Genomic DNA, 16,525 nt, shown 5'->3' on the forward strand with positions numbered 1-16,525 from the left:
TCTGAGAAACGGGCACACAAATGGCACATTTCAGCTATGAGACTTCGTTGTGTTAAACATAATCTCGTTGCTTTGTTACTGTATTACAAACAATCAAAAGAGGAAAACTATTTGCACATATGTTCCTTGCAACAAAACTAATTTTGAACAGTGTCTGAGGAGCACCATCACTCTCCTTTGGGGCAAGAATCCAATCTCAATTTAGCTAAATATGGGAACAAATATTTATCAGAATCTTTGCACAGTGGTGGAAAACTACCAGAAGAAAAGCTGTGAGGAATTAGCTGTTACCAAGCTGGATTTCTCTGCATGGAAAAGCAGTCTAACAGCAAATGCTTGTGTCCTTGACAGCCCAGGATTTCCGATGGAGATCCCAAGAGTGCAGGTGGCTCCTCTCTGTCCTTCTCTGGGAGACACAAAACTGTTAAGTTTTGCCTAGTAATATCCTCTTTAGTAGCTTAGGAGGCCTGGTTGACACAGTCTCCCGTGTGCACTTCCAGTCCAGAGATATAAGCTTAATTTTAAGGATATATTTCCTCTTTCTGCAATAGAAGTTAGCATTAAAAATCCTACGTGGATTTCTGCTAGGGAATTCAGATAGTGCCTTTTTTCAATTCATGGCCATGTCCCATCTATAAAATGTTACATATCAATGGCCTGAACATTAAGCTTGTATAATTTTGTGTTAAGGTAAAATTATATTGCCAACGGATATAGTTTTTCTTTTCATGAAAGAGCTGTTGACACCAACAGCTGTGCAAATTAGAAGTGACAGTCATAACAACTGTTTCACATTTGAGTCTCACAAAGCATGCAGAAAAAAACTGGGTTGATCCAGCCAACAATGCCACCTGAAATGTGCCTGTGTCACTTATGCAGTCACACCTCTCTTGACACCTGCTTCGGAGAGCAATTGATAAAACGCTCCAGACTTCATGACTGACAGCCACAAGTCTTGTAGGACTAGAATGATTTTATCTTTGTATTGAAGTTACCAGTATTGAGTCTTTACAGATAAATCTCTTTTAGCTTTGGATAAGGCAGGCACATGTACACGTATTTATATCCAGCAACAGGGCAGGAAATGGAAGTGAACTTTCTTATGTCCCACGCAACTGCAGTGTGAGTTAATAATTACACTGGTGGTGATGCCCTGTCAATGAGTCAGATGTCCTCCATGGACCTGTGTGCAATTTTTCTCACGGTGCACACTAAAGCCTGAGAGATCTCTTCTGAAGTCGTTACTTCTCAAAATCTTCTCCAGAGTGAGAAAAAATTGAGAGCTCAACCACAGTCACAGCTCTTTCCCGGTGAGAAGAGCCCATCCAAATGCTTAGGCTGCAATTGCTCAAACTGTCTGCCACCACTTTGACGTCAGTGTAGTCATATGGGGCCAAAATGAGCAACGGGGTAAAAATGAGACAGGACACATACCACTTACAGAAAGAAACTGAGGGAATCAAGCTGCTCTTCTCCATTGCACCCAGGGCCAAAGGAACCTGAAAACATGCTCTACTATTAAGGCTACCTGTTGGAGTCTCTGAGCCAGACTTCTCTTGGTGCAGATTCAACAGCACAGGCCTCAGCACAGGGATTGTTCTCCTTTACAAACCCTCTAGGTCATGACCCCTATCTTTCCCTTCTTGAATTTGTATAGTCTCTGAAGACCAGCACTGTCCAGCATGATGAAAATCTCTTCTGCTAAGAAGTAGTCTAGACCATGTTAGGTGGTGAACAAGTGCAGTCAGAGACACTCTGCACTAGCACAGCAGGTGAGGGATGACTGGGCCCGTGATGTTAGACAGGGTGGGCTTCAGGCTGTCTACAACCCAGGATTTCAGTTCCTGTTGATCAAAAGAACATGCCTCGTCCCCACAGCAGTATTTGTTTGGAGTGCAAAGCTCAAAGAAACACAGTGGGGTTCTGAAGAGGTTACAACCCCTGAAGTCATGAGTTTGTTTTTGCTTCCCTAACTTTTTCATAAGAATTCATGTAGCAAAATGCCCAAATTCCCAACAGTAAAAATTCACTTCCATATTTTTTAATCTAAGACATATTGCTTGATGACTATCCAAGCTCCACTTTGAAACTGATTACTTTTCTATTAAAAGTATTCGTATGTTAAACAAACTCCTTAGGGGCAGCAAGCCTTTTTCCAAATTTACAAGGAATATGAAAAGTCTTTTTTTTTTTATTTTTTAAATATCCCCATTATCTGGCTCAGTACTTAAAACATTTCCTGTGACCACAGAAGCAGCAGTTTGTATATATGATGACAACTTAAATGAACTTGAGATTAAACGATATGTTACCTTCTTTTTAAAGGAAAAGGTTAAAGATGGACAGATAAATTGAATTTGTCCAAGGAAATGAAGAAATTTGTAGCAAATGAAAGAATCAAAATCTAGTCTCCCAAGCACAGTGCTTTAAACAGCAGATCATCCTTCCTCTCCGATGTGACTGCACCATGTCTGTCCTGAGCTTTAGTGCACATATTGACACTTACAGAATTATAACAAATTGTGAACTTACAACAAACTCTCTTTCTCATCTATTCCACTCACTGTACACTGTCACAAAGTCAAAAGGAGTTAATAAAACCCTTGGAAGTCTTTGAGTGATCTGTATTCAGGTTAGAGTCTACCTAGATATCCAGTATTGTGATCAAACAGGAAAGAGACTCTAGTTTTTGACATCCAAAACACACGGACAAACTTAGGAAGGAAAGTCTGCAGGGTCCTTGTTTTAATGTCTTGGGTTAAAGTACTGCACACAATTATTTCTGGGGCCACTCTCCCTCTTAGAGTACTCGTGTCTTGAATGAGAATAATATTAATATATGAGGTATTGGTTTGGCCTTTCATGGTCCTACTTTTAGGTGGACAATGCCTCTTGGAAACATCATAAAGCTCTTACATAGTAGAGCCTTTTAATCAAGTAAATTTTAAATCGAGAAATATGATGGTTCACAGCAATTCCAATCACACATATTCTTGTCTACATTTATGTGAGCATTCATTATAAATCTTCCCTCAGTTATTATTATGTAAAATGGTAACAGAGTAGAATTTTATTTACAATCCTGCTTCTAAATTCATTTACCCAAAAGAAATCACATCATCCATCTGAAAGTCCAACAAATTAAATTCCCATAGGGCAGCTAGCCCTATGGAAAGGGTCAGAATATTTTGCTTCAAATAGAACCCTGGCAAGACCTAACACAGTATTGCAATAATACTGCACGCTCTAGGCTCCATCTTATTATTATTCTTCTAACATTTATCACTATGCAACATTTAATGTTCATTAACAAGAATGTTTATTCTGGAGTCAGGCATATTGATATTATAATAAGAACTCGATTTCATACATCCCAGAACAATAATTAGATTTGTAAAAAACAAATATGTAGACAATGGTCAATAGATCAAAAGTGTTTATAGCACAGAGGTATCTTTTATGACTATTCAGATATTAATTTGAATGGGCTTCACACACTAAAACTAACTTACCATGATGTCAGAGACTATGTGACATAAGTTGATAAGTCACACTGGAGATTGCCTAGGTCATGTCCTCATTTGTTATGAAATAAATGGTTGTGAAACTGCAGTAAAATTTGATATTCTCCTGCACTGAGTACTGATCATATCGTTCTGATCATATAATAATCACAGAGAACAGGTATAATTCAGAATATGCTCTATAAGGTAACTAACTGATTGTAGAGGCTGGCTTTCAAAACATGGTTAGCATTTATACATTCAGTAAGTTTTGTGCATGTACATGAAGAAGATACATATATCACTTGGAATTCAGATCATATTTTTTTTTTATGTTTTATCACACACTTATACTTCATTTACAAATACAGGATGATAATATGGTCATAGTGTTTCCAAAAACCTGAATACATCAGTGTTTTTAAGAAACATTACCTAGGTTGTACATTCAAGTTCTATTCCCATTTGTGAATTACCCTCATAAATATATCCAAAAACTGTCTGAATGCATTTGGAAAGACACAAATGAAATGCTTCTCTTGCAATATTGATGCCTCTTGCCAAACCTGGACACAGTATTTGCAATAAAATTAATCATATATTTAGATTATTTGTTTGTACATGATTTACACACAGTTGCTTTCAATAACATATTCATGATGCATATAATGCTTTATTAATGTGTTTTTCAATGTTAAAATACTTTGTAAACATTTCAGGACACAGATGCTTTGCCAAATATTTGTTTGGAAGAGCCTTTCAGGTATCAGCTTTTCTTATTACACGCGGTTGTTGGTTAAATCACACTGCATAGTTTTTACCATGTGACTGAATAACAAACACATATCAAGTGAATCTGTCTCTGACCTACATAGCAGGTAGCCATAGGAGGGCAGGAATGTGCTGTTTTACGTGTGAATGGAGCCATTCCTTGAAATTCCCAGAAAACAAACTATTTGTTCAGAAGTTTGTCATAAAAGTGAACAAAAGGGATGAGAGGATGAATGAGTCAGAGAGATATTCAGAAAAAACCACCACATTCATGGAGAAGCTTCATATTTTTGACCTGTTGTACCAATCACAGACTGGTATATGATGCAGTAGCCTAGCTATTCCTCCAGGAAAGGAAAAAACATCGCTTCCGAGTCACGAATCAGGAAAAGAAATTCATAAGCAAAGAAAATTGCATACTATCAACATGGGAGAAATTAAAATTGCTAAAAACTAAGCTGACTTTGATATCATGAGTAAAAACTTTGCTATGAACAAGAAGAGAACAGGAAGATAAGGAAGTTATTATGCAATTGGGAGTACAAGATTTAAAATAACCCTAGAGTAACAGGTATTTGGGTGCTCTAAGGTCCTGGGACAGAGATGGCTTTACTCTATAAAAGAGAGCTACACTCAGGTTTGGGGAATCTGACCAACCTAGCAGATTCAAACAAAACCCCATGTCCAGAAAGAAGGGGGGAAAAGGGGGTCAGACGGCAGTTTGCTAGGTGGAGGGGGCTGTTTGCTAGAGCTGAAGGAAAATAAATAATTGTTCTTGTTATTATTAACCAGGCAGAACGGCCTTGTTCTTTTGTTGGGTAGAAAATAAACTCAAGAGATTTTACATAAAACAGCCCACAGTTCCCATTCTTCTGGCTGGCAGGAAGCAATAAATGCCTATGTCAATATGGTCCCAAAGAAGAAAAAAACAAAACCATAACCAAATTATCTCTTTTTTTCAAACATTAAGAGACAAATAAAAGATAGAGAAAAAAATGACACAGAAATACACAAGCACTGAAATTGGAATGTCTAGTCTATCTCCCCTCTAGGAAAGCAGTACACAAAATTTCAAATTTCAGAAGACCACATGGTTAATTTTTTTCCAGCTTAGTGCCCAAAAGAAAAATAAAGAACAGCTAAACCCTCAATTTGATGGAAAGAAACCGAGTGTTTTTGTTGCTTTTCTTGTTGAGAGTACAAAAACAAAAACCAAAGAAGCTGAAGCCTAATTGTGGTACCACCTTACTGTGGGTTCCACAGTAAGACAGTATAGAGAAAAGCAGACACTAAAATCATTCTAGCTGCCTGTTATAAAGAGACAGAGAAGGAATCCACCCGCAGGAGAGACTGACACCAAGCCCACTTCAGAACACCCACTCTGTGGTGGCAGGAGCAAGCAAGAAGCATGGATTTAAACTCTGAACCAAGAGGAAGGAACTGAGGTTCATTTCTGCATCCCAAAAGAGTAATGAGTAAAATATAGATGCTTTTATCACCAGTTTCTAAAAGCACAATGTTCTATTATAACTTCAACAAAAAGTTTAATTTGTCCTGAAATTAAATTTTACAGGCTGTCATATAACAAGAAAAATTGATTATTTTGGAAGGTTAATCTAAAAGATTCTTTTCCTTTCAATCCAAGCTTAAAATTAAAATTTAATTACAGTGATAAATACTCTTAATACACATTTTTGTTTAACTATATTGCTGTATTTTTGATCCATCAGTTGTAAGAATGGACTGATATAACTACAATTTTTGAAAAGTGATCTTTGAAAAGATCTGAAGTATAGATCTGAAGATAGCTAATATAGACTTTCATATATTATTTCAGCATTTTATGTCTTTATAAGGAATGCTTATTTTGTTTAAAAAGATACAGGATAGGACTGACTTCATTAAGTGGGGGTTTTTTTTAAGAATTAATGTGCAGAATATCTGATTAACTGGGATGTAAATCATTCCTGTTTCCAGACACTTAAAAAGGCTTTTCATCACCTCAGGTTCACTGCTTCCAGAATACAGAAGTACATGAGGAAAATGTAAAACTCTCCTTTCTTATAAACAGCATAAACACACCTAGTTTCCTTTGAAAAACCTCTAAAATCTTTGCTCTCCTGAATTCTGTCCTGAGACACTCTCTCTCTACCCCACGTGATAAAACGCACCTGCAGTGATAATAAACTATGGGGCTTGATATGGAATCCTCAAATCCAGTAAGGATATGAGTGGATAAAATTATCCATCACAATCTGAAGGTCAAGTTGTCAAAAGCATCTATGTTTTCTAGAGATGCTGGAATATATCACTTAAAATATAAAGTGCTTTAATAAATGCTTCAAAACTAGTTTCTCTGACCCCTGTTAAACTGTGAGGAGCAACTGCAGAAAACACAATGACAATAAAAATGAAAAACCTTAAACTCTGGTGAGAGAACACCTGGGAAAATGTAGATCGTACCAACCACCACTTCCACGTACTCATAACTAATAAACAAAGAGAGGAAACAATGCCAGACACATTTATCTCAGTAGTGCAATTTTTGTTTTAAAGAACTTTTCTATCACAAGAAAACAGGTCATAAGTCACTAATACCTGATATACCTTCATGATATTGACAGTTCCTTCTCCATGCTGGCCTGGGGATCCTTGGCTCTGTAGCAGATTTCTCACTGTCTCCTCCATTCTAGAGAATGAAAATATTTATAAAAGTCAACTGAATGGAAAAAAAAATAAGAGCTGCATTCAGTGTTTTTGTTCTTTACATGAGCCTAATGCATCCATGGCTACCATGAAATTAATATTTAAAGACAAACCTGGCCTTATAATGTTCTCATACTCCATGTTATGAATAACACATTAAGGGCACTCTTTTATCTTTTGAAGATGCACAGTAATTAGTTGTATTGTTAAAATCCTACTGGAGTTCAGTTACAAAAATTAAAAACAAATGTGTGGAAAAGATACCACCTTGTCAACAGTGTAACCAAATACCATGATAAAATTACTGTCATTTAGGAACAAAATCAGTCAGATTAAAAAAAAAAAAAAAAAAAACAAACCAAAACACAACTTGCTGTATTTCTAGCCAATTGTCAGGTTTGTGCAGTTTAGACAGATTGTCAAATACATTACTATATGGACTGTCTATGTTAGAGGTGCAGCAGTGTGTGTCAGTACATTTGTTTACAGAGGCACAGCTGCTTAACACACTCACCCTTCTCTGCCCTTTCAAAGGGATGTAAAAAGCAAGTGTAGGCTACAATCTGGTACCACCAACTCATGAAAACATAATCAACTTCAGTTCCATCAGTGGAAGAAGAAGGTTTGCACTTCCATTTTAGAAGGTGTTAATAGACACAATCCAAAGTTGTCTTTGATCGCCACACATTCATCAAGCGTGTTAACACTGGTAATAATGGTAACCCTCATGAATGGAGGCTGAACAGAACAGAGTTCTGCTCCTCCGGACAACAGAACTGCTGTGAATAATGGAAGTCACCTATAAAACACTGCTCCCATTCAAGGTGCATCAGAAATTAAACCCCACGGCCTTAGGAGATGTCACCAAGGCCGACCACATATAAAAAGTCTGGGACTACAGCTGGTTTCAGCTCTGTGAGTATGGGTAAGAGAAGGAAAGGGATCAAAAGCCAGAGAAGCAGTGATGAATACAGCAACAAAGATGCTGTTTCACAATAAAAAATGCTGAGTGTCAACTCCAGCCAAAGGTCCTCACACTTCTCCTCACCCTCCAGCTCCTCACCCAAACTCTCACCCCGGTACAGCTTCTTCTTTAACTGTGTGGATGTAACAGTTTTTCTCACCCTCTCTTTCACATTTCCTGTTCTTTTCCTTTTAAGCTGTCTCAAATCCCTTGACATAGTTGGAAAAACAGTCCAGCTGGAACAGGGGCAGGAGAAGGGAAAACTGCTGTGGCACAGGTGTGTAGGAGATGTGAGGGCAGGAGAGAGAGAGCAACACCTCAGCCATATTGCCAGACATGCTGTATATTAAAACTGTGACCTTGAAAAAGGAGCCAGTATTCCTAGGCATAGCAGACCAGAAACTGCCTGCTGTTGTTTATTTCTACTGTGTTTAGGGAAACATGAGTTTTGTGTACCATTCTTTGTAAATGCAATTGAGCAGAAGAATTACTCACAGAGTATCAATTTATTTATTTTTTTATTATTTCTAAGGTAACAATCCATCGAGACAGCAAATATTAGCTAACTGCTCTGGCCAAAGGCCAATAACATTACCTTTTCTAGAAGCCTCATAGTCTTTCTGTTCTTCCAGTCTCATCAGAATGAATGGCACTGGCTAATTCAGCCATCATATGATGTTTTGCTAGGTTTTCTCCTTTTGAGTCAGCCAGCTACGCTACTATGCAAGGAGCCGACACTGGGTATTCATTCTACTCAGATGAACGCTGACATTTTACTTATTCGTATGATGGGTTTTTGTCATTGATGTGCAGACTTCTGCACTGCCAGAATGCCCACGGAATAGCTGGACCATCTGTTGACCAAATGTGAATAAAACCAAGCCAGCTCTAATCTCTAGTGCAGACAGTGGTGCAGTTTTTCAGTTGCAGATTGGAACTATTTCTGCTCATAGGCTGACCTTAATCAGATGCCTTTTACACAGAAGAACAAATCATTTTGGTTTATAACATAAATTCCTGTGCAGTCCTCACCAAAAGATTTCATTTCTTAACATGCTCATAATTTCATTTTTAAATTAATGATGTAGTAAGAGTCCTAATTATTGTGTTTATATATGCACATACAGTTCCAACTCTAGTCCTCTGTAAAGTTCTTACAAATTAATAAACAAGCAAAAATGGGAGAAAGAACAGATTCAACTATCACTAAAATCAGAGTTTTTAAATTTAGGATTAGTAGTATTAGAAAATGTAGTCTAGTTGCATATTAGTATCATCAGTTAAGCCAGCTCAGAAAAATTAGGAAGAATTCTCAAATTCAAAAGGTCATTTCACCTTCAGTCAAATTCAGTCTATTCTGGACAACTGGCTCATCTTGTCGAACAGCCTTATAGGGACTGCCTAGCACACAGTTTCATGTGGCAATTAGAACCACTTCCCATCAGTGCTCAGATTTCTATGCAACACAGTAATCTTTCCAACATGACCAAGAGTTCAGTTAAACACCGTTGAGACTTTTGCTGTTTTGGTGTTTGCAGCTATTACAAAAGTTTGTAAGAGTTGACAGCCATAAAGCTGAACTGCAGGCGTAAGAGACACTGTCTCTGTGGTCATCTCACTATAAAACGAGCACTGAGAGGATCTGACAAGCTTTAGGCATCCATGGAATACCTGAAAAAGGAAAGAGAAAACTAGATTCTGTCAAACAAGGAGGTGAAATATGCTTACAGACAAATTAACTGCAAAGCTCTGATGGCCAGTGCTCTTGCAATTTATAAGCTACTGCTTCTTCACTAGCACCCCAGCTGTCCTTTTTTAGGAAGGACTGCTTAACCAAACATGGCACAGGATAATAATTGAGACTTGTTCCGTATAAAATAGAATCTTTGAAGCATGAATTAATGGCACCTTTATTGAAAAGTGATTGCTATATTATGATCTATAATACTCTTCACAGTGATAGTACGTGCCGGAAGGATTTAGTATAAATTCTTTTAATGATGCAAGAATACTTGAGCCTCTATAAATTTAACTTGAAATCCCATGTTTTGATCCCTGAACAAGGCTTCCAAAGGACATGTACATTCTGGAAGTGAAGCAGAAAAATTTTAGGAAAGGCTATTTCTACACATCAACCTGTATTTTTCCCTCTTCTGGTAACCACGAAAGGTTATCTTCTCTTGGTCGTGATTCTAATATCATAGATGGACCCACTCCAACATCCAGCACTTGCTGATTACATCTAGAATAGCTGTCCCCCACGCGTGTATTCTGCCTGCTTGCTGGTCCATGCTAAAAAACCTGTTTTGCCAAGGATTCTGTGCATCTTATGTAACTATCAAGCTGTTACAATCCACAAAAACAGTCTCTAAAGCTCACCATTCCCAAGTCTGCATTCTTCAGTCACTATTTCAGAACATTTCTTTTCCCCTTTTTTTAGTGTTCTACTTAGTGCCTATTTATCTATTTATCTGAAGTATCTCACTTAGTACCATTAAATTTTTTGTTACATCTATTATTTGAATAGAAAATTGAAGTTTTCTTAAAACTGAAGTGTTCAATTTTTCTTTTTAAAAAAGCTATTTTCTTTAGGAGAAAAATAAATTAAACCCAAGTTTGATAGAAGCTTCAAAAGTTTCTTGACATAATGTCAGTTTAGAGTAGGGAAACAGTCCTACACCAGTCCCAACCTAAGGAAAAATTTCACAAAGTATAAAACAGAAGAAGAAATGAGGCACTCCGAAACCAGAATCTGGTTCATGGAATATTAGAGTTTAAGGAACATAAAATATTAATTTCTCTGTGGAAAGCACTGTGAAGATTTCATCTGGAATATTATCTGCAGTTACAATCACCAGTGTTCAGGAGCAGCTCATTCAGAGAGGATTCACTGAAGAGACAGCTCTGAGGTTGTTTAGAGGGACTGGCAGCCTGTGCCACGAGAAGAGACTAAACTTCCCATGTTGCTAAACTTAAGAGACCAAGGGCTTACACAGGTATGACTTCCACAAAAGAACCAGTGATAAAAAGTAAAATGGGAAAGAAAACTATATCAACCTAAGGCAAATGACTGACAAAACAAGAGGGGAATATAGTGGTTACAAATACATTTACACTGGAATTAGGATATTTTTAATAACTGAAAAAGTGAGACTCTGAACAAGCCCACCAGGTAGAGTAACAGGATTAGAAACCTAAACAGTTTTAAGCCAGAGTTGAGCAGTTTATGAAATTAATTACACAGCAGGGTCAAGAGCTGAGGACTTGAATTTATGATCCACAGGTCCTTGCTGCTATTCCTCCTGAAACAAAATCAATCATTCCTACATTTAAAAAATGTAATTTGTCCTGTGCCTCTGAGAGAATACCAGGAAAACAATCCAACTGCAGCGTACAGTTATTTATTTTGGCTTTGTTTCTGTGTTTCTGGGCAAGGGGGAAGCCCTGGAAAGGAGGAAACATCATTCCCTGCCCAGGGAGCAGCACACAGGGCACAAATGCTCAGGCATCCAAGATAGTAGAAGGAAGCTTCCTCTGTATTTTTGCTGCAGCTCAAATCTTGTCTGGAAGCGAGGACCTGCCTGCAAAGACCCACTGAGCTGTAGGAGACTTGCTTTTAAAGCTTCCTGATGTTATGTTTCTGACATCTCCTGCCTGCTCCCACTGCTACAACTCATGGCATGCACCAGAGCACAATTTCAACCAGGCCAGGCGAGACAGACCCTGCTGGGGCTGAGGCATCACTGGCAGGCAGTCAAGTTCCTGATTTTCCTCCCAGTTTTCTCAGGATCATCACCTTCATAAATGGGCACCTCCTTTGTGCCATTCCCCCAGCAATTCTGGGCCATGGTCAGAAAACACGCCTACTTTGTGTCACTCCAATTTCTGTCATTTCAAGTGGACCAAAGCCACAGGCTATTTTGTTAAGGTCCTCCCCAAGAACAGATTTTAAGACCATATAGGAATTAATCTTCCCTCAAATACACTAATGCAAGGAGGCACAAGAGTTCTCTCAGCCCTCAAACTCTGCAGAACCTTCCTCATATATTTCCCCCTGCCTAAAAAGGTCTTTCAGACCCCTTTCAGTTGGGATTTCCTTCCTTGAGAGACCTGTCCTTCACATTCTGCCACAGTAATCTCACATGTGAAGACGATTTTCTCCAACCAACCTCTCAACTGTGTAGGACATGTCTTATGTCCCATTTCACTGCAGAGGAAATCCATCCTCTTCACTGGTCCTCTGTAGCATATCCCTTAGGGAGGTTTGATCGCCCCAGAACTAAAAGCTTTCCTTGACAGAGCAAGCTTTCCTTGAAAAAAATCCTTCCCATATATCCTGATCTTTGATTCCCCTTCTAGCACAGGGAATAAACACTCTCTATAGCCCGCGTTCTGTTCAGCTGCGTCCCACACAGCCCTTTTTCCAATTCTCCCTCCAAGGGGCAGGTAGCACATAGTTGTTCCAGCTCTAGAAGGTGCATGACAGTTTCACCCCCTTCTCCCTTGACCTAATTCCTTCAAGATTTCCACAGATGGCAGCTACCTTTTCCTGGGTGCTATCATCTTCCCTTTCCATCACCCTCAAGCTGAGGTGACAGTACTCAGTGGTTACTTCAAATGCATGTCACAAGAATTCCTTCAACTTGACACTGACTTACGGTCTTACAGAGACGTGTTGTCCTGGTTTCTAGAGTATCTTACTACGACAGTTGAGGTTTGTGTTTCAGCTTTTCCCATCTCCTTATGCTGTGTAGCAGCTGCAGGACTTTTTTAAAAGTCTTAGAGAAAAATATCAGTAACAGATCTTTCTTCATCTTCAGCTTAACTTACTTCTGTGGAATCAAAATTCTCAGGTGGGTATTTTCTTCCAGCACTTATCTGAGAGACAGTAAAGCTTCCTGCTTATCTCCTAGGCAGTCTCTGGCTTAAGTCTCTTGACTTCTATTTTTAGTTATAACCTCCCTGGAGATGTGGCCTGGGTTTCAGCTCCTTGAGCTGTCTGACCCCTTCCTACTGCCTGACCATAGACCAAGGAACAGGTTCCTGTGTGGTTTCTCAGCTCTTTCAGTTCTTGGTTCACCTGTGAACCAGTCAGCATTTTCGCCAGCTGGACTCACAAGCCTGAAGATTCCAATCAGTCTGGCTTTGCTGGTAGACTTCTGTGCCTCTGTCCAAGCCTTGCATCTCCCTCTCCAAACTCACAATCCAACCAAACACAAAGCTTCTGTCTGACTCAGCTCACAGATAAATTTGTTTGCTTACTCATATGTAGTTTCAAGCTTCAGGTTTGGGATTACCTGCATCTCACTCCATTCAAAGCTCTGCAATGGATCAGGTTAGACTTTCTCCTTACCGTGAGTTCCTCAAACTACCAAAAGGCTTCAGAGTAACATACAACCCCTCCTCCTGAACAAATGAAAAAATCTGTATTTTAGATTAAGCACCAGATTTTTTTAAACATGACAAATATCAAAGTGGCTTTACAAGACATAAGAGAAACAAAAAAAGCTCATCAAACAGCAGTTCCACTTCACTGCATCCTTGCAGGAGTGTCTTTCCTTCTTCCTAGTTTCACTAAATCAGGGGTTCTCTGAACTGCAGACTCTCTGCTTCCTCCCCTCTGGCCCCACAGATTTCCATTAGCTTTAGAAATGGCTGTCTGCTCTCCTCAGCTCTCCCCCTGATCTGCAGGCTCATCTCCAGACTGTGTGGTGGCCTGTCAGCCATACCTAGAGCCCTGAGACCCTCTGCTCTCCTCTGTGAGCCATGGTGATCCCCAGGATGAACTAGCTCCTCCTTCTCGGGGCAGTGTCCAAGCCTCCTGTTCTCAGCACACCTACTGTGGAGACCCTGCAGCATGCTGTCAGACCATTGCTTCAAATGGGTAGGTAGACAGGAGACAGACACAAGCTCCTCCAAAGGATTTAGATATTGAAAATGGATTTCAAAAAAAAAAGATAGAGAGAGAGAAGTGAAAACAGGTTATGGGATAAACTTAAAAGAGAACTGACAGATGGGAAATGCTGGGGCTTTAAACCCCAAGGGGTTTTCTTTGCATTTTCAGTTCTGCTTAGTGTACGACACTGGTACATGCCTTACAGCAGTGTGCTGGGCAAAGCCTACAGGATGTACAATATCCATCCTTAATATTTCAGTTAGAAAATAAAGTAATAATATCCTTTACAAAAGCAACAAAGACACACATATAATGTATAATTTAAGTTTATTCTTTTTGTTCATCCGTACAGGTGCTTATGAATCCAGAAATATCAAGGCAAATGCTCTCCTGCAGCACCATCACGGCCCTTTCCCCACCAGTCTCTGAGCAGCCAGTTCAACCCCATGGCATTCACTAGTGGTAAATCCAAACCCCACAAGCCATGCTTTCTTCACATACTCATGCTAAACCTTCCTACTGAAAACATACTCCAACTGTTGCCTGAAGGGCAAGCTACCTAAAGAAGAGTAGTACATAAAGTATCATCTTGTGCATGATGAGGGCAACTATCATAAGGCCGTGCTGGAATGAAACAAGTCTCAAGCTCTATTTACCTGAGTGGAGAAGGATCCTGCCCTTGTGTGGACAATCTAATCTGGTGCTCTGTCTGCTAGATCATACCACCACTTGAAAATTACACAGAACTGAAAGACTGAGCACAACATTTGGTTGAACCACTGACCACTGAACCCACTGGAAATGTTCAAGGTGTCCTTAAAGTAACATGAGTACCTGCCCTGAACCTCAGGTAAGTAGGGTAGGATTTTGAAAGACCTCATATCACTGCTCCCACACAAGTCTGAATTCTGTTACCACAAAACAGCAGACCTGACATGTCTCTGAAACTGCTCTAACCACCATCTGAGCCAGGAAATGTTGGAAATATTTCCATTGCCTCTTTCAGTCATACAGATTTCACTCTTCAAACTCACATGTACAGCAAAAAGATACTGAACTGCAATAGGAACCAGTGGTAATGTTTATTTCTGGTTTGACAGAAGGCCATACAGACTGTATGGGTGTCTTCCATCACCAGCCCTGTATATGATCTTGTAAGTTACAGGTACGGAGGATTAAACAAAAAAGAGTCCAAGATTAAGCCTCATGGAAAAGCGTCTCACAGGCAACTGAAAGGATTTTTCATATGGAAGGACTGTCCCTCTTACAATTCCCTGGTAACACATTCGGGACCTTAGGACAGGAGATATTTTCATTAAATATGAGTGGATAGAACCAGACACGTACAGAAAGCCAATTCTTGTGTCAGCTTAAACATATGGTCATAAATTCAAACTCTATTCACAGTGGAGGCACCAGAAATAGTCACGGTGTTTCAGTGTAACTGAAAGCATCAGAAAAATTACAGACAACTATACAGACTGCAAGTATTTCCAATTTCAAATAATGCATTTTTTACTTTTTTCCTAGCTTTCTACATTGTAAACAAATACTTACTTCTAGATATTTGCAAATATTTAGATAGATGGATAGATCCTCCTACTAGCTCCTCCAAATACTTAATTTGGTAGATATACCTACCAGTTCCTCCTCCATATTTAATTTTGCATATAAGCACCTTGCTACAGACAAACCACTATAGCTTTAAGTTATCTGAGGGAATGTAAAGCCTCTCAAAACTAAAGACTTCTTATTCCATTCTGAGTTACAGCTTCAACATGGAAATAAGATCACCTTGACACCCTGACATAGCTACATACATTTCTATGTGTTTCCCATGAATAGCAAAGATGCTACGTGGAGGGAGGCAGCTGATGTGGGGCTAAAGTAGGTACAAGCAAACACAAGATGAAAATGAGGTCTGGCATCAGTGAGCATTTGCAGAACCCTCCACCATGCAAACAAGCTGTTCTTACTCATTTTCATGCTACACAGCCCATCATCAAGCTTTCAGGCTCAGACTGCGTGGTGTTGTGGTAGACACCAACCTGTGCTGTCCAGAGTACAGACAGCAGTTGGAAGAAAGCTAAAAAGAGGAGGGACTTTTTTTTCCCTTCTGCAGAAATGATCATGACTTGTTTTCAGCCACTCTGACTCCCCAGTGAAGGTTTTCTTAGACCATCAGATTCTGGACTCCAATCTTAAGTTCTCTATAATACAAAGTTATTTCACTCTCCTCACAGTTCCATCTCTTTGCAAATCTTGTAGTTCTGAGGTGGTTCCAGGGTTGTGAGCAATGAATGCCTTGTGAAGATGGATGGATATGGTTTTCTGTAAGTAAAACTCCAACTTCATGGAACCAGTAAATAACAGTATTTTCTTTATTCTAACATGTTCCAGTTTTTAAATTTACACAATGACTGGGAAATCCATGGCAAAGTACTGACATTTCCCAGTTAGTGAACAACTGCAGTAAAAATCCACGGATGATCTACCACAAAGTTGAGTTTGTTCTTTTAACTGACAGATCACACTAACTTTAATTATTGTAACTCCCCATGTGCTAGTAGACATGGTTATTCTATTAGAAAGATCAGTGATGTGAGGCCTCATCCCAGGATATACTATGGCCCTGCTCATAAGAGTTCTGAGGTCTGCAGCTCTTGTGCTGGGAATATCCAGGTT

General features: G+C 39.2%; 1 protein-coding gene across 1 annotated transcript in view; it reads right to left on the reverse strand.

Moving 5' to 3' along the window:
• Positions 1 to 16,525, reverse strand: part of NCKAP5 (NCK associated protein 5) — a 219,669-nt gene that overhangs the window by 135,477 nt on the left and 67,667 nt on the right. Inside the window, exon 3 of the mRNA XM_029083670.1 lies at positions 6,873 to 6,963. Coding sequence (XP_028939503.1) covers positions 6,873 to 6,963 — 91 coding nt within the window. The remainder of the gene's footprint in view (positions 1 to 6,872; positions 6,964 to 16,525) is intronic.

The sequence above is a fragment of the Antrostomus carolinensis genome, unplaced genomic scaffold (assembly GCF_000700745.2).
Source record: "Antrostomus carolinensis isolate BGI_N321 unplaced genomic scaffold, ASM70074v2 scaffold13922, whole genome shotgun sequence".
Classification (NCBI taxonomy): Eukaryota; Metazoa; Chordata; class Aves; order Caprimulgiformes; family Caprimulgidae; genus Antrostomus; species Antrostomus carolinensis.